Source organism: Stigmatopora argus, chromosome 3 (genome assembly GCF_051989625.1).
Source record: "Stigmatopora argus isolate UIUO_Sarg chromosome 3, RoL_Sarg_1.0, whole genome shotgun sequence".
In the NCBI taxonomy this organism is placed as follows: domain Eukaryota; kingdom Metazoa; phylum Chordata; class Actinopteri; order Syngnathiformes; family Syngnathidae; genus Stigmatopora; species Stigmatopora argus.
In genome coordinates this window covers 12,268,303-12,294,755 of record NC_135389.1, presented here as the reverse complement: position 1 = coordinate 12,294,755, position 26,453 = coordinate 12,268,303, and the positions used below count along the sequence as shown (strand labels likewise).

Here is a 26,453-nt window from a genome sequence, read left to right as displayed (position 1 = left end):
AAAATTTGTATAAATATATTTTAAAAAACTACGTATCTCGTTTTAAATATCTGATCTTGTTTTGTTTACCGGTAAATGACATATTTTAAAGTTTGTTTTACAAGTGAACATTTACCTGATCATATGTCTATATAGGAGAAAAATCTGATCTCACTTTTGTCTTCTATTAATAATCAAGTAATTTATCCAGTTTATCTATGTTACTAGACTAGCTATTTTCTTTATTTAAAAAAAGTTATATAAACATTACAGTAATCCTTGTATTTTTCATGTTTCATTGCACGTCAATATTTAAAAAAAACAAGTGCATTGTACAATATCTTTCATATTAGAGGAATTCACATGACAGGATAGAGGGAAAAAAATATGATATTGGATTCCACATCCAAAAATGACAGCTGTCAGACATAAAGCAACAAAAATTCTGTACCCCAATTTTCTTAGAAATTTGACAATATCCCAACATGAGCACTATTTTATTTATTATATATACGTAAATATAACTAAAAACAAAGTCCTCACTTCACAACAGTGTAGACACAGTTGTAGTTGATAAAAATAGCCATTTAATTATACTTCTTTTTATAAAAGTATCGTCACATACAGTAGCATTATAGATGTCCAAAAATAAATACATTTTGAATCCTGTGTAGAAAAACAAACATACTATATGTTCAAACCAGACAATAACAATCAGTGTCTTTGCAGGTATCTATCTGTTGGCTCTTGTTATTCAGCATTAGCAAATAACACTTCATTGTGACAAACCGTTTTTCTTAGATAGGCTTTAAAAATGCTCAATTTGTTACAAACATATGTATGTCATTACATTTGCTTGATAATGTGAGCACATATATACTACTTGGTGCATTTACAGTACAGCACACAATTCAGCTTTTATTCATTAGCCTGGTACACATTTCTTTGAAGCGTGGAAGCCTGTAAAACAGAATGAAAACATCCTTACTGAGTTGGTTTCAGATCCAAAATTTTGTGGGTGATAGTTCAATTAGTGAGCTAATACATTTACCTAAAATTGGATGTTGATGAGCTTTCATTGAAAAAAATCTTGAGTTTTTTTTTTAAATACCCATTGTGGAAAAAACTAAGACAAATAAATCTAAACTAAAAATAAGCACAAGCACAAAATCAAATGGTCATGAATCCCATGTGAACCAGGTTGTAGGAGATCATGCATTTTGAGAGAGCAATGTCAAGATCTTTGGTGAGGAGTTATTGAAGTCAAATGACAACTATCACATTGTCCCAGTGGCGGGCCGTCAGGGCTTCAAGGCCTTCTCTGCTGGCCTAAGAAATATCTGAATCATATATATTATATTTTGTCCATCAATACTTATTAAATAATTCCAAATTGTCTGTTAGCTTCCTTTCATTGCCTTTCCCCCTAGTTGCACTGCTTCCAGATGTGTTTTCATATTGAAGCATTTAACCAATCACATTTCAGCCATTATTTGTTGCCAGGGTCAGAAATCTGCCTCAAAGCCTTTACAATCAGTTCTGCGGGCTCTGTCGCTTTAAACAAGCGCCGATAAGTCTGTTGCTTTAACCAAGGGGTAGGGAACCTATGGCTCAGGAGCCATATGTGGCTCTTCTGATGGGTGCATGTGGCTCTTCGCTAACCTGTGAGGTAAAATATGTATTTAAACCGCTGGTGAGAGAGCTAAGTCCCGAATGCACCAATAGGAGCGTCACGTCGGCACTATGGCGCTGACACTACCTCGAACTTCAATCATCTTTTTCTTTTTCATTAAACTTTTCTGCATGCATATTTTCATTGATTAGCAACTAAGTAACAGTGCTGTCAAAAGAATTGTACTTTAAAAGTGGTAAAATGACCCAAAAAAAGACAAATCACATCTAATTTTCACATTTTTACTCTTAAATTCAGAGTATGTCTCTCAAGGAATACAATTTGAAAATAGGAATTGTTTATGGCTCTCTATGTCAAAAAAGTTCCCGACCCCTGCTTTAACCAATCAGATTTCGAGTTGGCAACACCACAATGTATTGTCGCGGGCATAGGGATAAGTCATTGCCTTGTCGCAGGCTGTCTTTTCCCGGGAAAATCACCTCCCTGGCCCGGTTGTATTGTCTGAAAAGCTCCAGTAGTATTTGTATTTAATCATGAAATGCTGCTAGGAAGTGGATCTTACCCCATTTTTGTGCACGGATTTATTGATTTTTTTGTTACGTGTCGCAGCTGTAGCTGCGGTCGAGGTTTTATAGCCATAAAATAGTTTTTGGGGGTTGGATTGATTCGTTGAAGGCGCTACGAGAAGATGCACGGAACGCCACTGCATTGTTCAGATATGGATTGGGAAAAATAGATTGTACTTGTTCCCTCAAGGCTAAAAGAAACAATACCTATTCAGGATTACAGGGGACGATTCGCCCCGCTGACCTCCTCTCAGCTATTTGCCCTTGGAGGCTTTTTCTTACAACTGGAGAAATCCAAGTCTGAAAAAAACAAAAACGCACACAGAAAATAATGGTTATTACAAATTTTAACATAATAATAGAAAATATTAGACTGTTAATATATACAACCTTGCAAATGAACATCCAAGTCACAACATCTAGAAAATACCCTTCTAAAGTTGCACAAAATTTTGTGCATGATATAGATAACAAGATTAAAACTCAACTTTTGTGAGGGACAAAAAAAAGACGTGTTTACATATTGTTCTTCTTGATGGTGGATATGAAAACAATTCTAGAATATAGAGAATTTAGTGAAGTACCAGAGGTACCGACCGGTTTGTTGTTGCACCCCTTCCTCCAATAACAGATAGGTTTGTTCAAAAATTTAGTGCTATGATGTCACTTGGTAAAGCAGAAAAGTCAAAGGGGGGGGGGAAAGGTACTGACAACTTCCATATAGTAAACTCAAACTACACCTTTATATCTTGCGTCCAAAAAGTGGAAAAGAGATTTGTTATTCTCCAATGTCAAATATACTCACGGTCCTGTGTTTCTGCGTTGGAAAAGCACTCACTGTAGAGGCAATGCATGGTGTGACACAAATTGTCCAAAAGAGATTTTGGAGAAGCAGACCTCCAGCTGGATTCAGGCACTCTGCCTGACTCTTCTGTTAAACAATCCCAAATGTCCTGGATTGCACCTGGAAGCTCCTGCTGGAATGCCTGCACACAAACACCAGAGTTTTCAGTCATATTTCCATCATGGCAGTGCAAAAATACCTCACGAGAAACTGAACTTGTTTGACAAATTAAATAAGAATTCCCAACATTTATTACAATGGCAAATTCGATGTGTAGAATGAATCCGGATGGGCTGAAAAGAGAAACGAGCAGCTAACTTGTGACTGGTGAAGTGATTTGCAAGCCAGACAGCAACATTATTTTCATTAGCTCAGACTGTCAGTTGAAGCTAAATTTAATGCATCTGTTTAGCCCATGAGCAGTAGCAATAGCCTGTCTTGTTGGCTGCTTATCTAGATGGGCAACAATCTGTGTCCAGTAATGACTAACACGCTATATAAAGTTACTTTTTAATATGTACAACTGCATTGATTTGAAGGAAGTTGCAATTTGGAATCAATAAAATCATTATGAACTCATTGGGTTTATCTATTACAGGCTATTATTTACCAGAAGAATAAACAAAATCGTACGTATATATAGTAGAGTAATTTTACAATAGTATGGGGGAGACTACGGGTTGGTAAATTTTAAAAACAGTGTGACTCATTCACGAATAGATGACCAAAAAGTCTTTATCTCATCTACATGCTTATTGTATGTGTATATATATATATATATATATATATATATATATATATATATATTTTTTTTTTTTTTTTTTTTTTTTTTTGACATTACTTGAAAAATCTCCAGTTTTGTAGATGGTGCAGCTGCGCTCACGTATCCAAACTGGACGCAAGACCCTCTACACCAGGGGTCTCGAACTCAATTTACCTGGGGGCCGCTAGACGCCGAGTCTGGGTGAGACTGGGCCGCATCAGGATTTCCACAAGAAAAGCACTGATAAAACATTCAGTTCTATGCTGAGAGCAGCGGAGGAGTGTGCGCGCCGAGCGGAGTGATCAGCCTCACGGCTTCTCCTCCGCCCAGCTGATTTGGAGGAATGAATGAGTGAGTGAGCGAGGCACTGGACAGCCCGGCCAATGTCCCGCCCTCCAGAGCCGTATACCTCACCGTGATTGGTTCATTCAGCTCCGAACCAAAGTTCCCTCTAATTTTTTGTTGGTCTGAGCAGAAAGACAACCTCCCTGAGCGCACTGAGTACCAGTGTGAGCGACATCATCGGTCCTCGGATGATTCGCCTAAAGACGTTTCGCCGACGGACGTTTGACAGACGGGCAGGTCGCCGAATGGACGTTCCACCGAACGTTCATTCGGCCGAACGGAGGTTTTGCCGAAACGGGATTCGAACGCTCGCCCCGCCGGATCGTGTGTGTACAAGTTTTTCAACCTCGGCCCGCGGGCCATATACGGCCCGTTAGGATTTTTAATCCGGCCCGCCGCCGGTGTTGTCCAAATTATAGTAAAAATCAATGTTCGTCTACCATCAATGGCAGTCCGGGAATAAGCACTCTTGGGCAGGCAGATGTAGCAGAACCGAGCCGTAAAATGACAGCAATCGGGTCAAATCCATCCTAAAACAGCATTTAATGATTAAATACAAATACTGGATGATATCGCGATGGAGGCAAAAAAACGTCTATAGACGTCCATTCGCCAAACGGCTCAAAATGCTCTCAAATTCGGTCAAATCCAGCTGAAAACAGCGTTTAATGATTAAATACAAATACTAGTATTTGTATTTAATCATTAAACTAACAAATACTAGTACGACCTGTCCGTCTGTCAAACGTCCGTCGGCGAAACGTCTTTAGGCGAATCATCCGGTCACGACATCATCATTGCTCGCTATCGGCACACCAGTATCACACCTGCCACAAGCAGGTGCATGTCAATGTTCCCTCTAATTTTTCATGTAAAACATGCTGTAAAACAAGAAAAACATGAGTGGACAGAGCTACTGCCGCTGGCTGCCACTTAAACGGCGCCATCATGGGGAAAGGGGTAAAAAAAAAAAAAAAAAAAAAAAAAAAAAAAAAAAAAAAAAAAAAAAAAAAAAAAAAAAAAAATTAAAAATAAATAAATCGATCTTTCATATTAAGACGGGGGCCGCAAATTATCGTCCCGCGGGCCGCAGTTGGCCCGCGGGCCGCAAGTTTGAGACCCCTGCTCTACACCTTAGGTATTTGACACGAACATTACACATAGGATCACATGTCCAGCGAGTTGTGTGTGTTTTTCATTCTTTAGAGTTTAGCTGACATTGATTCTTTCTTGTTCTATTTCTGTGGACTTGAAGGGCTAGTGCCAATATTTTACCAAATTTACTAACCGGGGGACTGGCTTTGACAAAAAGGACCACAATGCGTCTTTGATTTCTCATAGAAATTTGCGACAAGCTATACATGTTTGTGTGTGCTCTTTTTATTCGGTCATTCAGCTTCCAAACAATTTATACTTATGAGGGTCACCGGGTAATTTGGGCATAAACAGTGGTAATTGACTTGAGGGCCCTAGCCCATATGTCAAGTATCAAGTTTCCCAGGCCCATCATTCTAAACAAATCCCCCAAAAGCCGCCATTCTATAACAACATTTAAACTTCCAACCCTAATCGTATCATTAAAAAGGCAAAAGAAATGTTCCTCTTCATGATGACTGCCCTACCCTTATTACTCTCTGGACCCATTTGTGTATTCATTCCAATGAATCTTGAATAGGATAAATGTGACATCCGTCTGTTTTCAAATGTCCTTGGAACTTTGCGTTCCAAGGCAAACTCAATCATGTGATAAATTCCTTTAATCAAGGAGCCACTTACATGTCAGAGAAGCCTGACCTGCGCCTTACCTCTGGAGGATGCGACTGCACAAAGACTCCCTCAGCGTCTTGAAGACGCCTCTCCAACGTTGTCGTGTAGGGACGCGAAGGATGTCTCTCTGGCAACACCCGGATTATCTAGAAATTGAATTTTAGATGTTCTAGACAAGCCATGCATGATTTTAAAAGAATTATTTGACTGATAATAAAGATTTCCGGCAAATTGGTAGCCTACACAGCTATAAATCTAGTTTGTTTGCTTATCATTGACCATACAGACTTTCTAATAGATGGCTAAATATTGTAGATCACGATTACACGGTAATGTTCTCCAATGATTTTATATATTACAGCAAAATGCGGGCTTACAAGGGATGTCCTTGATGCAATCATGAGATCAGAAATGGGAAGTCATTTTCACAGGATCGGAATGCAAAGAAAAATATGTAGTTTTTAGAGATGTTTTTTTTACTTGCTGTATTTTGGGGGCTAAAAAGCAACAAATTGATCAAGGAAATGTGTGTTGTGTTTTGCAACATTACAAAATATACAAAAACAGAGGAAGTTGAAGTAAACACTCCAAGCAGTGAAATGTTATGTTGGCTACAATGGGAAGCTATCATAAGAATAGCATGGTATAAGATTGGTCATCAAAAAAGGACATAGACTGGAAGTTGGTTCCAAAAATATGTGAACCAGGACAACCCAAACGCTTACCCTTTTTAAGACGCTGTGGTTTACAAGGAACCACATCCTCTGTAGGTGAAGTTCTTCTAAATCCTTCACCTGTAACTTCTAAAAGATGATGAAGACGTGAGCACCAACCGGAATAAATCTTTAACTCAGACACTGTCCTCATGGGCTTACCATTTTCCTGATGTTAGATATTTTAAAAATTTCCTCTTGATGAACCCTAATGGTGTAGTTGACAGGAAAATAATGCTTCTGCAAGAAATCAAGAACACAACATTTGTCGTTTTTTCCACAATATAATTATCAGCAACTTCATTATTATCTGTCACGTATTCTTTCACATTTACTGTATATTGTTCATTTATGAAGGAATTTCTTGCATTGTATGTCAGGGCTCCAATCACACGATTAAGTCCCCGGTCACCAAACTTCGCCCTTTTGGTTAAGTGCAGTGCTATGAATGCCTTTAAAAGCCTCTCTGTAAAACTCAACACTTCACCAACTTGAACTTATTTGAAATTGTATTAACATATTTCTAAGTTTTCACAATATAGAGCATTTCAGGAACTTTAGACTTCATGCCGATGTCAAAAAAGAGACAATTGAAATATCTGGTTGTATATTTTACCAGTACTGACCAATAAAAGTTGCAACTAAATGAAATCTTAGAGGATAACACAAGCATTATTCTACAATTGTTTTTTCTCTCTGATGAATTTTTGAATGGGATTTGGTGAGGACATTCTAAAAACCAACTTGATACTAAAAATGTCCATAAAATGAAAAATATAGGTGTGATCATTGTGATATTTCCAGTGGTTGAAGTGGTCATGAGTATATAAATTATGTCCAAATACATTTTGATGAAGAATGATTATACTCTTTTTGGACATTTATATTTACTATTATAGCTTTGATGCGTGTAAAATTATTTGCTAATTAAACTGAAATTAAATTAATTGCAACCTGAAATGTTTTAATCCATGTATTTTTTTTAAAGAGAAACAAATCAAACATTTCATGTACTAGTCTTTCATGAATAAGAATAATTTTGGCTTTATTAGTGAAGCATTTTTGAATGCTGGAACATGTAACTTTTTAAAGTCATATAAACCCCCAAAATTGAGGCTTTTGTCATTTGTGGCATTTTCAAGACCATTTTTCTTGCTTTGAACTATTCCAAATACAGTAATCCCTCGAATATCGCAGTTAATGTAGACCAGACATGGCCGCGATAATCGAAAAATCGCAAAGTAGGGTCACCCTTATTATAACTTTTTTTTCCTTCAGCGCTGAGTCCAGCGTGGATTTTCACATTTTTAGGAACTTAAAAAAAAACAATAATAATTTTTAAATAATTAATAGCGGAAAAATCACGAAGTAGTGAATTCGCGCTAATCGAGGGAATATTGTATCAAAGAACTTTTTCTCACTAACAATCAATCAATCAATCAAAAGCCTTTATTGCCATTATACACAGCTGCGTATAACGAAACTAACCTGTATAACTAACCTGCAACGAATGCTCAATGGGAAACAAGAAAATATTTTTATTTTAAGCTATTACGACCCGTCCATCGCAGTCGAGCACACATCCACCCCAATGAGTTACATATATATCACATTCTTGGGCACATGCCATCATTTTCTTACCATGTATCGTCGCCTGTGGCTCAGACTTTCATTAAGTGTCCTCAAAGGAGTGCACATGCTTGGAGGTGTTGGTGCCATTAAAACAGGCACTAGCAGAAACAGCCCTTTAAAAAAAGAAGCAAACAATAAACATTAGAACGGGAGCCTTTTTTAAACCAACAAATACCCTTTTGAGATGGTATTCAGCAACTGTTGATATTTTGCCTACAGTACATCACTTCCTATAAAAGTACTGTCTATCCACAGTTTGAGGTGATCACATTTGTTCAAGTGTCAAGTCATGAACTGGTAATCATATCAAAAAGTGAAAATGACTGCACTAACTTGAAATGTTACATGTAGAAAACAAAAACACTCAAATCTGGCTGTTTTGTTTTGTTTAGACCTGTCAGGTCAAATGTGAAAACCGCTGGCGAGAGAGCGAAGTCCCAACGCACCAATAGGACCGTCACGTGGCGCTGACACTACCTCTCGTGCCTTTTTAATCATATTTTTTTATTAGACTCTTCTGCAACAGCGTAACAAACAATGTTGTCAAAATAATTGAGACTTTTTTTTTTTACTTTAAAATTGGTGGCATGACAAAAAAAGGCACACATTTTCACATATCCTTTTAAATTCTGACTATGTCTATCAAGGAATAACATTAGAAAATATGAATTGTTTAAGGCTCGATCCGTTAAAAGAGGTCCCAGACCCCTGGCATGGAAGATGAATGAATGAATAATGTACACAATTCTACACCAGATACATACATTGAACCGCTGTGTGAGACGTAACAAATGTATTTTTGATTTAAAAACAACATATTTATGAATGTGTAAAATACTTAAGTTAGTTTTTAAAAAAAAATCGGAATAATAACGAATAAATCCAAAAACAAATGTGGATGTCCGATATGACAATTCCAAGCAAGCCTCTTCCTCGACCATTGTGAGACCACGCAGAAATATATAAAATTGCTTGTGAGGAGACAGTGAGCAATCAGGAGAAAAAAATGATTTTTATGCTGAATTACACAGAAAAAAATGGACCTTCTGATCATTTCTGCCAAATGCCTAAAGCATTATCACCCACGTTGAGAAGACAGTTTGGCACATATTGAAGCCTTGGCTTGGCGTACTACCTCCCAGTGATAAAATAAATAAATACATAAATTAAGGCTGTAGAATCGTCTTTTGGCTGAATACGTGCAAAGTAGGATCAAGTCATTTAAATTTTCCATCACATCCTGCTTTGTCAGTGCAGCTTTAAGTCATTATTGCATCTTTCTCACGCTTCCTTCATAGAGAGTTGCTGTAAGCAATGACATACCATACAACTATTCAAGTTTATGTCTATAATCTCTCTTCAAGCCAAGCAAAATATCTTCAAAAAGCACTGATCTAACCTGAGTTTATAGACTTCTAGAGTACGACTGGACAATTGAGTTGAGCTGTGCTTGGAGACACATGCTTCTCCCACTATTTAAGAGCATTCCTGTAGGACACGCACGTGACTAAAGGCAAGAACAGATTAGAGACCTGGAATCGGGACACTAATAATTGCATCATGATACATAAATCTAAAGTTCAATTTTTTAACGAACTTCGGTCCGTGACCGGATGATTCGCCTAAAGACGTTTCGCCGATCCGAGTACCACTTTGGTCTTTGATTTTGGATCTTAAGAAAGGGGCTGATTGTTGACATGAACAGGATGCTAGTGTGAAGGAGTGAGTAATATGAGAATCGCAAAGGTCATATCTAACAGATGACTAATGGCTTTCCCTGTTAGTCCTTTTCATTGGGAAATAAACAAAGTGTTTGTCTTTATATCTTTTTTTTTCTTGGCGTGCGCTAAACTCTAGAGAATTAGATTACACATCAATCACAAGCCAGTCCGGGCAGGAAGGCAAAACAGTGCTTGTGTAAAATGGCAAGAGCCCAGAGCTGAAAAGTTTAACATTTTCGGAAAGTAGTAAATATTTTACATTCAAACACCAGGAAGAATATCCTCCGTGTAATTTCACTCTCAGGTCAAAGCAGGGCGGTAATCGTCAATTGGGAACAACTTAGGTTCATGTGTTTTCCTCCGTCTGGGGATGTGTACTTCGAGTCGTTCGATATGTCTAGCCTGCACGGAGACTTGAATTTAACTGGATTTCACCTACTTCAAATGTAATTATTCAATTTCATGTTTATTCCAAATCACTATTCATCTTTGTTCTCCACTCGTTTCCCTGCTGTGCTCATAAAAAGGCTAAAAGACGATCCAATGACTGCAGTGGTTAAGAGAGAGTAGAATGATTAAATAATTCGCTGCCAGTGACATCGATTGACTTCAATTTATTTCTAACAGTGGCAGCTGTCAATGTGCCGCTGACAGTGATAAATGTGCAATCCAGTTGAAATTCTAGGGCAGTCCTCCTCTAAAAGCAACTATTCTTCACCCCCAAAAAATAAATAAATAACCACCCAGAACAAACAATAGCAACATCCCATGGTGATAGCAACTTTTGGCCAGGCTTTTCTTCAGCTGGAACTGAGACCTTGGTCAAGGTGGAGGGAACTATGAACAGTTCCAAATTAGTATCAGTATAAGAATAATAGCTCTGTGATTCTGTTGGAAAGGAAACAACATCTGAACATTCAGAGATCATCAAAGACACTAAATTGTGGCAGATGTATCCAGATTCCTATTGAACATGAGTTTGGAAATTTTCCACTTGGAACAAAGACATACCTCCGGTGGAGTTTGCATGTTCTCCCCGTGCCTGCGTGGGTTTCCTCCGGGTACTCCGGTTTCCTCCCACATTCCAAAAACATGCATGGTAGGCTGGTTGGATCCTCTAAATTGCCCCTAGGTAGGGGTGTGAAGGTACATGGTTGTCCATCTTCTTCTTCTTATGCCCTGCGATTGGCTGGCCACCGATTTAGTATTTCGCCTACATGGTGCGCCCATAGTTGGCTGGGATTGGCTGAGATGAGATTTCTGTCTTTGTTTTCCCCATTTGGCATTAATATAAAGACATGGTCAATCTTACCATATAGAGACATGATGGTTTACATTCGGTGGTACTTACTGATTGATAGTTTAAAAAACAACGTTAACATGCCTAGCCTGGATACCTGTGAATCTCTCTGTCAAGGGAGAGGAGTTTGAGTACAGCACTATAAATTATTAAAACATGGAATCTTCTGCACACAAGGTCCAGCCACTCCAGTCAGAGGATAACATGCAACATTAAAATGTTGGACTCATTTTCCAAGACTGATGGAGTACTTCACATGTGGGAGTGATTGTGATTTGTAAACCTATGTCACCTTGTGTTTATACTTTGATATGAAGTATGGTAAACAGAACAAACCTGTCTTTCTTTAATGCAGCTTTTCTCCAAAGTATAGCACTGCTACATAATGAATATGGACTGAGGCGTTCTAAACATATTGGATAGAAGGACGTTGAAAACATTTGGTCTAGAATGCAATCTGCTTCTCATGTGGAATGAGAAGCAATACATTGCTGACACAATCCAGCCATTGAATTTGTTAAAAGTTCAAACCCGACAATGGCGGTGAAGGGCAATTTGTTTTGAATAGGCCCGTACGAGTGGGCAGCATGCCCTTTTCAGGACATCAAAAATGATAGCAACTCAAATACAGATTTTGACGCGAGAGAAGAAACAAATCAAACAGGAATGCATGAATGAAAATGTGTTTGGTGTCAGGCATAGCACTTTTGTAGCATGTGTGATACTTAATGTATATATATATATATATATATATATATATATATATATATATATATATATATATATATATATATATATATATGTGTATGTGTATGTGTATATGTATATATATATATATATATATATGTATGTATGTATATATACATATATATATGTATATGCATATATAAATGCAACAAGCTTATTTATTTACTTATTTATTACCTATTCTAGATGTCAAAAATGTCTTTTCCTGTGTCTGTATTCTCACCCTCTTGCTATGGTGACAATGAATAAAGTTATCTAACCTAATCTAAAAAAAATAAAAATAAATAGATCAGGACGCTCAATATCCATTTGAATATGGATCCAGTCATTAATCATTAGGAAAATATCACTTTAAAAAAATATTCAATATCTGCTTTAGAGAGCATCACATCTCATATTGGCACAACTGATTTTGATGAAAACCCTCACATATGTTTTGCTACAGTAAACTACAATTGTTTACATCTAGGTATGCAATTCTGGGGCGAGGCTTCCCATGTGAACATCCTGATGTTTATCTTCTTGCAGCTCCTGTTTGAAGACTGAAAGCTCTCATTCCATGGACCAAACAACAATAATTTGTAAAAATGTGACAGAGGAAGAAATGCTTCTCGTCTTTTTCAAATTTATTGCATCTTACCCAAGAGGGCTCCCAGCAGGTGGACTGGGGTGAACCGTTGGACCATACTCTTGCTTTCAATTCCTCAGCTCCAGAGTGCTTTGAATTTAGCAGTGTGCGTCCTGTGATGTATTTGTAGCACATATAGGAATATATGTGTATATGTGAGTCCAGGCGCAGAGCGAGTTCTGACAACTGCTGCAACACGGGCCTCTTCAGAGGATGGTCAACGCGCCAAACAGGTGGTTGGCATCAGGTCTTCATTGCAATCCGAGTACATGCTGGCAGCTGCGATTCATACTTTGGATGCTAGAAGAATTTAAAAAGCAAAATAGGAAATGCTGTTAGACATATGAATAGAGAAATAATCATTTTGGCTCATTCAGTGTAATTGATGGAGGGAGGATTTGGATGCAGTCTAACCAATTGAGCGTGAAGTGAGTGCAGTGCTTGGCTGCCAACAATAAGTACCCTGTTGAAATGGTCTCACATTGTTATTTGGATTGGATTGGATAACTTTATTCATCCTGTATTCGGGAAATTTCATTGTGACAGTAGCACGAGGGTGATTAGACAGAACAACAAAGCACAAAGTACAAAGAAAATCTAAGTAAGTGGGATCATTAAGAATCACCAAATCAAATCATTAAGACAGAAGAAGCAGCAAAAACACAAAAACGAGCAAGAGTGGACGGAGCTACCGCCACTGGCTGCCACTTGAATGGCGCCATCTTGGTTGCGGTAGCAAAGACGGATACAGACTCAAAAAGACGTTGTAAAGTTGGACAAAAACTGGAACCACACACAGGAAGTCTTCCACAAGATGGGGAACTTCTGCAGACTGTGACCGAGGTAGAGAATATGCAGAGTCACTCTTCCAAGCTTATCCACACAGGTCCTCAGTAGTCTGGAGCTGAAGACAACAGTAGCAGAGTAGAACTCCTCGACTCCGTTTCCGGCCTAGTAAGCGCCAACAGCTCTTCCATCTTATCCCATGATGGAATGGTTGGTCAGAAGCGTTGCTTCTTCTCCCGGCACTTTTGTCCAGCTCCGAATTTCCAGCGGCATTGAAGTGTTGCTCCTTCTGCTGCGTATTGTAACAGCTAGTCCCATGTGTATGACAGCGTAGGCATGGCTGAATGGTTCCAAAAAAAGAAGTAGCAGAAAGAAGCCAGGCTAACAGAACAAGGGAAGTTATAAAAACATTAAAGTAAAAAGTATAAAGTACAAAGTAAAGTAAAAAGGAATGTAGTATTAAGAAATATTAAAATGTAATTTAAAAAAAGATAGAAGGGCTGTAAAACAGGAAAACATAAGAGTGGGAAGAGCTACTGCCACTGGCTGCCGCGTGAACGGCGCCATCTTGGGAAAAAAACAGATAATAAGAAAAAGAAAAGATGACGTGAGGAGTAAAGTGCGACCAAAACCACAAAATGTTCAAGTTTTTAAGGAAAGTCTCATCTCTATTAGGATCAAGCTGTGTACCACATCACATGTAACGATCATTCATTCATTTTTTGAACCACTTATCCTCACAAGGGTCGCTGGGGGTGCTGGAGCCTATCCCATCTGACTTTGGGCACCATCTGACTTTGGTGGCCAGCCAATTGCAGGGCAAACGTGTAGTGTATACAATTTTTTTTAATTCTTTTAGTGTGAGTAGTAAAAAGTAAATAAAATGTATATTTCTCTTTATAATTTGAGAATTTTCAATGTAAATTAAAGTACTTTATATTATCAGTGTGAAGTAAACCCTTTGTGTTGTGCACTTACTTGGACGCCATAAATTACCATATTTTCACACCTAACAGGCGCACATAAAAGTATAAAATATTCTCGAAAATGGAGTGGGGCCAGTGTTCCCTCTAAGCTGCGCGCGTGCGCAATTGTGCACTACTCTCGTCTTCTCTGCGCAGCAGCAATCATATGGCGCGCAGTAAAAAAAAAAAAAAATCGGATATATTTTTTTTTTTTTTTTTTACCCCTTTCCCCATGATGGCGCCGTTCAAGCGGCAGCCAGTGGCAGTAGCTCTGTCCACTTATGTTTTTCGTGTTTTACAGCATGTTTTACATGAAAAATTAGAGGGAACATTGACATGCACCTGCTTGTGGCAGGTGTGATACTGGTGTGCCCATAGCGAGCAATGATGATGTCGTGACCGGATGATTCGCCTAAAGACGTTTCGCCGACGGACGTTTGACAGACGGACAGGTCGCCGAATGGACGTTCCGCCGAACGTTCATTCGGCGACCTGCCCGTCTGTCAAACGTCTGTCGGCGAAACGTCTTTAGGCGAATCATCCGAGTACCGATGATGTCGCTCACACTGGTACTCGGTGCGCTCAGGGAGGTTGACTTTCTGCTCAGACCAACGAAAAATTAGAGGGAACATTGAGTGGGGCCCATTTTAAGTACAATGGTACCTCGAGATACGAGCTTAATTTGTTCCGGGACTGAGCTCGTATGTCGATATTCTCGTAACTCGAACGAACATTTCCCATTGAAATGAACTAAAAACAAATTAATTCGTTCCAACCCTCTGAAAAAAAAAAAAAAAACAGGATATTGGATTGGAAAAATATTGTTATATTTCTTCTAATCGCAATCTATTAACAAAGTAACACATAACTAGTGGTTTAATATTACTAAAGTGTTTAATAGAACTAAAATTAGACGAATTTCGTGAAGGGTAGAGAGAGGGACATAGAAGGAGGCGGGCGGGGGGGTGTTAAGCGGGGGAGACTTTTTGCACCGGTGAATCTTAATATAACATAAACAAATTTAAATGAACTTGATTTACGATGCAGACACACTCAAAAAATAAGTTTAATCTAACCTTACACTAAACTTAATTCTCATTTTGTTTTACATTTTTATACCTTTTGTTCTTCGGGCCGGGTTGGCTGTTTGCCCCGCCTCCACCCTGACTTTCTCTATGGATGGGCTGTTTGCTTTTGTATTCCCTTAAAAATATTCCGAAAATGATGCACACAAATGTCCTCACAATAGGATAACGCATGACCACTTGCCAACGAGAAGTAATATCATACCTGTCAACCTCTGCCGATAACTGCCCTTATAAATGATTATTATTCCCCTTACAAACCCCCCAAAAACCTTACAAACACCGTACGACTCGACTCAAAATGTATGAAATGGAATAATGTCTACCCAGTTACAACGGCAGCAAAGGACAAGCCTAACTTTTCAACACATGTCGCGTTTAATCATTTTACCTGCTTAGTCCTCACAGGGCACGGTCCGGCACTGGGAGCGATAAATGTGACGTGGTGTGCCCACGTCCTAAAACAGACTGCACCCCTGATTCCACGTTCTGACCTATGGTGGTGGTGGGGTCAAAACAAATTATACGACTCCTGCCAAAATGACAGCAGGACTTTGTGCCTTGGTCTCACTGCAATTACCAGTGTCTGTTTTTCCATCTACAGTAGAGGAGATACAATTGGCTGCACAGAAATCCGGTATGATGGCGGGCCCCTCGCGACGGCGTCGCATGGAGAGAGGGTGATCCGACATACATTGATGATGAGTATAAGTTGGCTAATCAGATCGCAGCAGGTTGGGAGTATATTTTTCTTTTAATTACTCCAAACAAAAATGTTGATTGGATAAATTACCTGCATTACAATGTCCAAAAACTTGGAAATTATACTGAACAGGGATTTGTGGCGATAAAGGAACAACTGGCAGCCACTAGTCTGACGGCGTTCCAGGATCGTGCAGCGGTTGAAATGCTTCTTGAAGGAGCAGGGGGCGTATGCAACGTTTGAAAATGTTGCACTCAACAACACGCCCCCCACTGGGTCCCACACCAGGGCCAACGATGGCCTGCAGACCCTAAACCGCAAGATGAAAAAGCATCCTGGAGTAGAATAATGTCCGCTGACAGATTTGTGGCCTCACTAATAATGATTTGGCCTAATTTGTGGTAGCCCTTTTTGCTACGATTTTGACATTATGTGGGTGTTGTATTATTCCCTGCTTAAGATCTTTGATGAGCCGACTTATAACCACTGCGATTGCCCCTACAAATTCCAAATTGCATGAATTATATCTCCTACTGAAGTGCTGACACTAACAGTGAATTCCAGGAGCATGGTAATTACGAGGATGGATTGGACGAAAATGATCTTGTGTTCTGCTTTTCAGACCTGCCGAACGAGTAGAGCCTAAGCGGGTAAAATTAAAACAGCCAACGGTGATATCCCTCTCATTTTGAATTTGTCATAAAATGAATAACAAACATATAGTAAAAGGAGGGAATGTTAGAATTATTATGGAATATTCTATGTGTTGTAAGCATTTTTCAATAAGTAATAAGGCTATAAACCAATTCATGGAACCATGGACACTTTTCCTCCACATCGTCTCCTCAAGGCCCCACAGCTCGAGGACACATTGTTTTCACACACGCTTTTCGGCAGAACACAACGGGACTGTTTTGACGGGACTCCAGCAGAAGATGGCGATAATCGCATTATTGTTTGAAAATACGGCTTTGCTTTGTTTACCTTGAAAGCATTCCTCACACTGTTGTTTTTCTAACCAGCGAGGGTGTTATTGTACTGATTACATAACCATGTTTTTCGAGTGTCGCGATTAAATACAATGATTCAGTTACTGCAATTCAGAATGCACTGTGGACTAAGACGGCGTCGCATTGCATCTCCTTGCAAGTTGTAGGCAGAGTTTGTTGAAAGATGTTTTTCCTTTTTTAATTAAATATTACTAATAATGATTTAAAAGGTTTGAATCATTATTCCAACACTGTTCAATAGATTACACACATAATTTCTAATTTCCTTTCCCCTTCCCCCCCCGAAAAAGTACCGATGGCTAGTGGACAATTTCGTCCTGTGGTTCAATTTAATTTGACCTGAGTAGCTTCAAACGGAAACAAATATGATCACTTTTCACAAAGAGATGATATTGTTACAGAATTTCCTCACCTGGGAAGGAATTTGAGAGCGTGTACCTCATGACTACAGTAAAATGGGGAAAAGGTCAGGAGGTCATTTGGTCATTTGACTTAATACTTTGACGCTGTCTCGTTAGAACCAGGAGAAAGAGCCTCACTCAACACACCAGACAAGGTCAAGGGCCACTTGTGCTTTAAACCATAACACTATACCACTCTATCCTAACTCCAAAAATACTTCTGCAGTCATCCCTCGAATATCACGATTAATGTACACCAGACATGGCCACGATAATCGAAAAATCGTGAAATAGGGTCACCCCTATTGTAACTACTACTACTTTTTAAAAAATAATTATTAGCAGAACAAAAATCGTAAAGAAGTGAAGTCGCGATAATTGAGGGAAGACTGTATTTATAGATGAAAAGTTCAAAAATTTAGCACTGGTGCATTACATTTTCATCCACTGCAAGTGTGGAAGCTCCAAAACTTTATTATATGCCTCTTAACTACGTCAAAGCTCTCCTCCATCCAAACATGTTTCACAAAATATTAGAAAACCTCTTGGTTAAGTGTGATTGAAAGCACATTTGATCCTTTGAAATCACCAACAAATTCACATCACAATAGTGACAAGCAATGTTCTCTCTAAACTGCGCAATTGCGCACTACTCTCGTGTTCTCTGCGCACAGCAAACGGCGCACAAAATAAAATCCAACCTGAATTGTAAAGAAAAACAATAAACACTAGAATTTTTTCTTTGCCATTCTGCAAAGCAATTCAGAGAGTGGCAGCCTCTCACTGACAAATGACAACACACGATAATTACGAATAAAATTATGACTAACACTGTGTCCAGCCAATGATATGATGCGGTTCAAGTCACGTGTGTTTACTTCCGCGGCATGAGTGAATGTTAACGACATTGATTGGCTGCGTTAGTTACGCGTTACGCCAGTGCTTTGCAGGTTAGTTGGAGCTGCTGCCAACCCTTTATCATGGTGAAACAACCTGGCTGTGGCAGAGCGACTCAACAAGCCATGGTAAAAAAAAAAAAAAAAGAAATGCGATTATTTTAAGATGGAATGGCTGTCGGAGTATGTGCCAATAGAAGAACAAGCAAAACATGCAGCGGAGCTAAAGTTGCAAGGGAGTTTGCAATATATTTATTGATATAAATGGAAGCTTGACTATTTCAAGTGACCCATTGAGCAGAAATGTCATTTGAATGAGAAGGGAGAAGGACAGACCTCAAAAATAAGGAAAAATGCAAGTCAGATGTGTGCATATTCTAATGAGATTTATTAAGATGTTTTATTCATAGATATTAATCATTACATTTTATTATGACTATTTCATTTGTGGATAGTATACATGCACCTGCTTATGGCAGGTGGGATACTGTTGTGTGCCCATAGCGAGCACTTATGCTGTTGCTTACACTGGTCCTCAGTGTGCTTGTCTGTATGCCCAGATATATGAAAAATAGAGGGAACATTGGTGACCATACTTCGGAAAATGTGTTGGAATTACAGAAAAAAATGCATTTGTTATTTTCAAAAAACTTAAGGAATATATAAATTCCTATCGATCTTGAGTAGTCCTCGGTCGGGTCTGAGTGTTAACAGCCCGGTCTGTTCCCTCAGTTATAATAGCCATTTTGACGGGTGACCAAAGTGCTGCCAATACTTTTTAAACTTTGAATGAGAAAACTGCTTATTCGAAAGAGCAGAATACACATGATCTTCTGCTTTTCCTGGAGTCCATCAAACATCCAGCTACAAAGATTTTGTCAGGGTAGGCTGGCTTATTCGTTCCTCGGGTTGAAAAAAAAAATCATTTGATAGTGATGGGAGTGCAGCTGATCAATTCCATGAATTTTAGGTCCTTTTAGTCACAGAAAGATCAGACAAAAAGATAAGAGGAAACAAAGTCAGCAAGCAGGGAACAAAAGGACAGAGAGGGAGAAAGAAAGACGTTTGCGTCTTTGTTGAGAGACACGAGAAATGACAGGTGTCTGAGCTTTAACCTGAGGGGAAAGGTCAGAGGTCACATGCCTTTGACCCTTGGGAATTTACAACAATTTCCTTGGAAAAGTTGCCTCAATAAAAAAAGGTTGTTGTTCTCGTGAAAATTGACAATATGCACATGTTCAAAGCTTTATTCAGATGTCCAAGACGCCGTGGTCCAAATCTGCCTTGATAATTGTTAGGTTTTTTTTATATCGGCGAAGAGTAAAATTGGAAAATTTGACACTTCCTCTAAACAGGCACAAACGTGTACCAAATCTGGGATCCAGAAATCATAAACTGATATGGCAACGTCTTACTTTGCTCTACTCCAATGTTACAACAGCATTTGTGAGACATTTAAAACCTAAATTAGCGGATTTAAAAAAAATGTTCACAAGGAAACGAGAATTTTACACAAACAACCCGAGACGGACTTTGTCTAAATATCAAAACATTTGATTCTGTGCAAAAGTCAATTCATGCAGCCATGAGGTCTATTTTTGGGGGAGAAACTTTGTGAAAGAATCAACTGCATCTCCATGATTGAGGATAATTTTCTCGTCTAAAGTGCTTGATTATGTTAACCCACTGATTTCAAGTATGTTTACTTCAAAGGAAGTATTTCCTGGTTAAATTTCAATTCTGGACTACCTTTTAGCTACTTGATGGGGTAGCGGTTCACTCGTCTGACTTTGGTCTCTGTTTTTTTCTCCTCTTTTCCTGCACCTGGATGATCTTAATGGGCGGGGCTGAGCGACAAACCAGTTTTGCTTAAAGAGCTCTCGGGATTTAAGGGCTCATGTCACACACACACAGTCAGTTGCAATCAGATTATTGCCTTGCTTAGCGCTGTGTGTGTGTTATACGGTTCATCCAGGTTCTCCTGCCTTGGTCTGGTTGTATTTTTTGTTATGATTATTTTGGTAAAAGGTAAAAGGAATATTGCAATTCCTTACTTTGGACTTTCGCTGGCCGGTTGTCCCTTCTTAGTTTACCCTGCGACTCGGAGGTGCTGTTTTTTCTTGTACTTTGCCATCCTCGTGTTTTCAGGCATGCTCCCTTTGTTTAAAAAAAAATATTATACATATGTTTTCCAGCTTCTGAGTCTATGTTGGGACGCACTTTCAACGGCTTGCCGTTTTCATTAAGGACACATTGCAGGTAGTTTGACTCAGCTGTATGCTTGCAGTTTGGATGGTAGTGCAAATGCATAACAGTGGACTGACCTTAGAAGTATTTGCCGGCGGTAAAATGAGGCAAAGAGGCAGTGTTGTTCAGACTGATCATCAATTATAGATTGTTGATGGTTTAACAACATGCAAACGTACACACACGCAAAATGAGTCACATGCTGACCTATATATATTTTCTATGAATAGCCGCTTCTGTCTGTGAATGACAAAGGGAAGTAGGAAATGACTAACCATGAGGAAATTATAACCGTGTAAGTCCACCCGTTACTTATGTAGAAAAGTGTTGGAAAAGTTCCGAGACTGATGTTGCAAACACGAAAACCCTAATGACTGTTGGGTCATTCTATAGGAGCTCAAGCGAATTGAAAAATGTTTGCAGGTTGCCCACTCTGATTTGGAACAACTTTATTCTGAAGATGCCCTTCCATTAATCGAGAACATATGGCTTCATTTGGTGCCCAAGGTCAATTTGGCTCAGAATTTCTCCACCTCTTTTCATATCAGGTTACTGGTCTCTATCCAATCTGCAGATTTTATGGGAGAGAATCAATCGGTGGATTCTCAAGACGCCACTGTACGGAAAAGAGCCCTGAGCGATAAATAATTGTGCTGAATTCCTTTAGATTGGCTGGAAACGAACCATCATGAGGGAGCTAGAAGGCCCAGAAAAGGTTGCTCTGGCAAGGGGAAAAAATGACAATTTTTTTCTCACTTTTGGGTGGCAAGTTCATCCATCACGTAACTTAATTTGACGTAAATCTGGCTTCTTTTTGTTCGACCCTCACTGAGTTCCTTCTACTTTAATGGTTGATTAAATGGACAGTGTGTCAGTGCGTCAGCCTCACAGTTCTCAGATCGAGCGTTAAATCCCAGGTTCGGCCCTTCCTGTGTGGAGTTTGCATGTTCTTCTTGGGCTTGTGTGGGTTTCCTCCAGGTACTCCGGTTCCCCTCTCCCCCACATCCCAACAACATGCATGGTAGGCTGGTTGAACACTCTGAATTGCCCCCCATGGCTGTTCGCGTCCTTGTGCAATTGGCTGGACACCGATTCAGGGCGTCTCTCGCCTGGTGATCGTAGTGGGCTGGGTTAGGTTCCATGAAGGCGGTGGGATTGCGCCAAAGGTCACCTTGCTTTGTTTGCAAAGGTGATGGATAGATGGATGTTTTCCTTGCCGCCAAATTTTTGAAGGCTATATTAACACATTTACTGCTAATACGACAATGGACGTCCATCCATTTTAACTGGGAATGCTACATATTTTTAACATCATTATTTTGAGTCTGTCAATGTTTGATAAAAAACATTTGTTAAAAAAATCTGTGTTGCTTGCATTGGGGGATATACCACATTCCTCACACCCATATAACAGTTTCCCAGATGTCAGGAATGACGAACATACACAAGGTTGCACACATGCTGTACCAAATGAGAAGTTTCATTTCCAAACATGTATACTATATCTTTCTTCCGCTTATCCTCACACGTGTCGTAGTGGTCCCTTAATCGGATTTTAGCCAATTGCAGAACACAATAACACTAACAACCATGCACACACACAGTCATACGTAGGGACAGTTTTGAGGGATGAACCTGCCTACCATGCATGTTTTTGGGATGTGGGTTGAAACCGGAGTATCCAGAGAAAACCCACATGGGCACAAGGAGAACATGCAAACCCTACGCAGGAAGGTCGGACCAAACCGGAGATTGAACAGGAATCTTTGCGTCTTTCGTCAAAATATCAAGAATTCCTTGTCTTCATTGCATCTTTACTCATTTGGAAAGTGTGTGTGTGTGTGTGTGTGTGTGTGTGTGTGTGTGCATGTAGGCAGCAAAGTGAAGCCAGTTTGGGAGAGATGAGCAAATTGTCACGGTTGCTTAACCCTGAAACGCAAACCTAAAACATATGCATGAGTGAGTATGCAGAACGTTTGGAAACCCCAGCATTTGGATTTGTCCGGTCTCCTGCTGGGATTTTATGACAAAGTAGTATTGGTGGGGAATGTATGATATCAACTTTGGGCCAGATGTGGTTACCAGTCAATCATTTGCCCTTTTTTTTTTTTATTTAAAAAAAAAAAAAAAAAAAATTTTTTTTTTTTTTTTAAATTGGAGTGCAGTGGTATAAATGAAGACCACAAATTTTCTTCACAGCAAATGAAAATGGAAAGAAAATGGATACGACTTTACTCTATAAAAAAAAATAGAATTTTTTTTTTAAAAAGTGAATTTCTAATGTTTTCTATTTTGGCAAAGACATTTTTTCCTGTATGATTTTACAACAATAGCTAAAGGTTTAGGACAGGGGTCACCAAACTACGGCCCGCGGGCCGGATGCGGCCCGCCGGCACATTTGGACCGGCCCTCTGAACAATACCAGAGACGCTATCGGATTTTTTTTTTTTTTTTTTTTTTTTTTTTAATTTTTTTTTTTTTTTAAATTTTTGTTTTTTAATTTTTGGGATGCGGCCCGCCGGCACATTTGGACCGGCCCTATGAACAATACCAGAGACGCTATCGGATTTTTTTTCCTATTTGGCCTTGAAGACTGGGACGTTTTAATCTTGTGTTTGGTTCATTGCACCCCTGCTGAGCCCACAAATCATCCCAGTGAAGCGGGGCTTCGCATTGCTTCTTTGGTGACACGCGCGGGGAGAGTGTTTCTTCCCTTTGATGCATGCGGGCACGTCCACCGTTGCATGCACGAGCAGTGTTACCGAGACATCTGGACGATCGCAGGTGAGGGCGGAGCCCTGGGACCATCGCGGACTATTCAAGCATATTAAAACTGCAACCTGTTTGAGAACGGAATAATGGCGAAAAAGTTAGGTGAGAGAAAAATTGATTGAGAATGCAGGGTATTTAACCTGGAGTGGACAAACGATTATTTTTTTGTTCAATGCAAAGAAAAGGCAGTTTGTCTCATTTGTCAAGAGACGGTGGCGGTATTCAAAGAATACAATCTTTGCCGACACTATGAATCCCGTCACAAAGACAAGTACGATAGCTTGCAAGGCCAAATACGAGCAGACAAACTCTCAAAGCGAAAAAGTGGACTACTATCTCAGCAGAACCAGGCATCCGTTCGGGCCGGCTTTTGGGTTGCTAAATTGATAGCAAGCAGCGGTAAGCCTTTCACTGACGGAGAGTTTGTTAAGAAATGTATGGATACTGTCGCGGAGGAGGTAAGTCTGTCGGTGAGTACAATGACCAGATGTGTTGAAGAAATCGGGAGTAATGTATATGCCCAGCTGCAGCAGAAGACGAAATAATTTGACTTTTTTTCATTAGCACTGGATGAAAGCACGGACGTGCAAGACACAGCGCAACTGCTCATTTTTATTCGTGGAGTTAGCGCAAACTTTGAGATTTGCGAGGATCTGGCAGCCCTCCAAAGTCTCAAAGGGACTACAATGGGAGAGGATATTTTTGACAAAGTGTGCCAAACCATGGAGAAGTTGGACCTGGACTGGTCAAAGCTAGCTAGCATCACGACTGACGGGGCTCCTAGCATGGTGGCCGAAACTCGCGGTCTAATAATGGGACGCATGAACCGGGAGTTGGAAAAAAGGGGTCTCACCGCCCCGCTACGAGTCCACTGCCAAATTCACCAGCAAGCACTGTGCTGCAAAATGTTGACGTGGGATTCTGTAATGACGGTTGTGGTGTCGTGCATAAACTTCAGAGCAAAGGGAGAAGATTGTGCATGGCACAACAGAAAGTTAATGTTCCATGGCTTTTTTTTCTATGAAGAACCCAGAGAGAGTTATTTAGTTATTATTTATTTCATAAATAGTGTTATTTATTTCCTGTTTTTTCTGTGAAGAACTCAGAGAGGGTTATTTAGTTATTATTTATTTCATTAATAGTGTTATTATATGTTTCCTGACTTTTTTTTCTGTAAAGAACCTGGAAAGGGTTATTTGGTTATGTGTGGCTTTCTGGAAAACAATAAAAGAAAATTAAGCTCCCCTACGATCGTCACACTTTTTCTGTTACAAACTGACACCGGTCCCCCATCAGAGAAGGGAAAAGTTATGTGGCCCTCACAAGAAAAAGTTTGGGGACCCCTGGTTTAGGAACTTGAGTTTGTCCGAGATGCAAAAAAAAAACTGCCAGTCAAGGAGTGTTATGCCATGCCTCAATTTAGAAATTTCCCACATTCAGCTCAACGAAGAATCCATTGACAAAATATCTCGCCTGGCTTGAATTAAAACAACACAGAAAATATCTTATCACAGTACTTAAGAGTGTAGTCATATTTAATGACACTTAAAAACATACACACCACGGTCCGAGCATCCAACTTAGCATCAAGACTCGGATGCACACTCATCTGACCAAATTTATAAGGTTAGAATTAGCTGAATCACATGCATTAAATTAAATAACGTGAATACATTACTTGTGATCTAACTTAATGATGCCAGTGGGTGCTTAAAAATTGATTTTAGTCACTTCTCACCATTGAAAAGAGTTGTCCTGTGAAGAAATATTGCAGGGTGGATTCAAATCTCAATGAAATCAAATGGGCAACAGGTGACATCTAGTGCCAGCCACACTTGTTTATAACACATCATTCAAAGTCTTAAAGGGCAAGTGTCTATTTTATAATAATAATAATAATTTGCCTCATGAAGACCTGGCTTACAGATAGATACAATATGGACATCACATTTTGGCTAATCTAGGACACAATATTAACATTTAATATACAAGTTTGGCCTTAATGACCATAAATATTTTGTCCACCTATGACCCCAGGTCTCAATTATAATTATATTAGTTATTGTATTATTAATCAATATTTTTTTAGGAATAACTAAAATATTAAAAGAATTTAACCAAATAAAACCCATGCAAACAGAGTCTAATATGGCCTCCGCAGTTGTTTTCTTTTAGTAGTAATTAACGCATTGCCTACCATTGACGACAGTAAACGTCCAATTCATTTCACCTGACAAACATATATCATATACTTCCGGTTTTGACAACCATCTACGGCATCATGAATGAATCAACACAGCTTGAGCACCCCTGCAAACAATTTACAAGTAGACAAAACGTGGGCTCAGCTGTTCAATATTTCAGCAACAAAATATGTTTAAAAACAAGCAAAACACACATTAATACCGTTCATTGAACCAATCTGAAAACTTAAAACCTGGCAAAACACCTTAATGATGGCACATTACCTTTTTTTAATTTGAAGTCCCTAAACTTGTGTCAGGTGCGTCCAAGTCGATTACTCGCAGCTTGAGGTCTGAGATGATAGCAAATCCTCTGAGAAAAGAGCCCGTGCAGAGTTCCTTAGGAGAAGTCCATCACTTGCTCCGTCCGTTCCTGCGTGTGAGCAGTGACTTGGAATCAAATGTGAAACTGTCTGACGCGCAACAGGTTATCCTGTCAAAAGTTGACTTGCGCACCCACGCCCGCCTTTCAAAATAAACGCCGCCAAACACGTTTTGAGCTCTGAAGAGGGAAAAACATTTCATTTGGTATTGGGGGAAAAGGACGACTCATTTAAGAGTGTTTCCGTTCACTTTTATGAGGGCGTAACCTTATACCGCGGAAGGGGAACTCAAACGGATTGCAATAAAAAACGTTTATTTTGAAATGTTAACATAATGTGTTTGCTGTCTAACGGGAAGCTTGCTGTGGAATGACACATTCAATT

The 26,453-nt window shown here is 39.3% G+C and overlaps 1 protein-coding gene across 2 annotated transcripts; it reads right to left on the bottom strand.

The window, feature by feature from the left end:
- Nucleotides 1-465: 465 nt before the first annotated feature.
- il34 (interleukin 34) lies at nucleotides 466-26,453 on the bottom strand. Of its 2 annotated transcripts, none has more exons than XM_077596400.1 (9): nucleotides 25,972-26,453; nucleotides 12,651-12,938; nucleotides 8,252-8,355; nucleotides 6,773-6,850; nucleotides 6,623-6,700; nucleotides 5,936-6,043; nucleotides 2,984-3,164; nucleotides 2,386-2,478; nucleotides 466-939 (listed from the first exon to the last, which is right to left on the bottom strand). In XM_077596400.1, the coding sequence occupies exons 2-8, from the start codon at nucleotides 12,694-12,696 to the stop codon at nucleotides 2,429-2,431; spliced, it is 645 nt and encodes a 214-aa protein (XP_077452526.1). In that variant the 5' UTR covers nucleotides 12,697-12,938; nucleotides 25,972-26,453; the 3' UTR covers nucleotides 466-939; nucleotides 2,386-2,428. The 2 variants fall into 2 exon arrangements, with proteins under 2 accessions (XP_077452526.1, XP_077452527.1); XM_077596401.1 differs by lacking the exon at nucleotides 25,972-26,453 and adding an exon at nucleotides 25,242-25,327.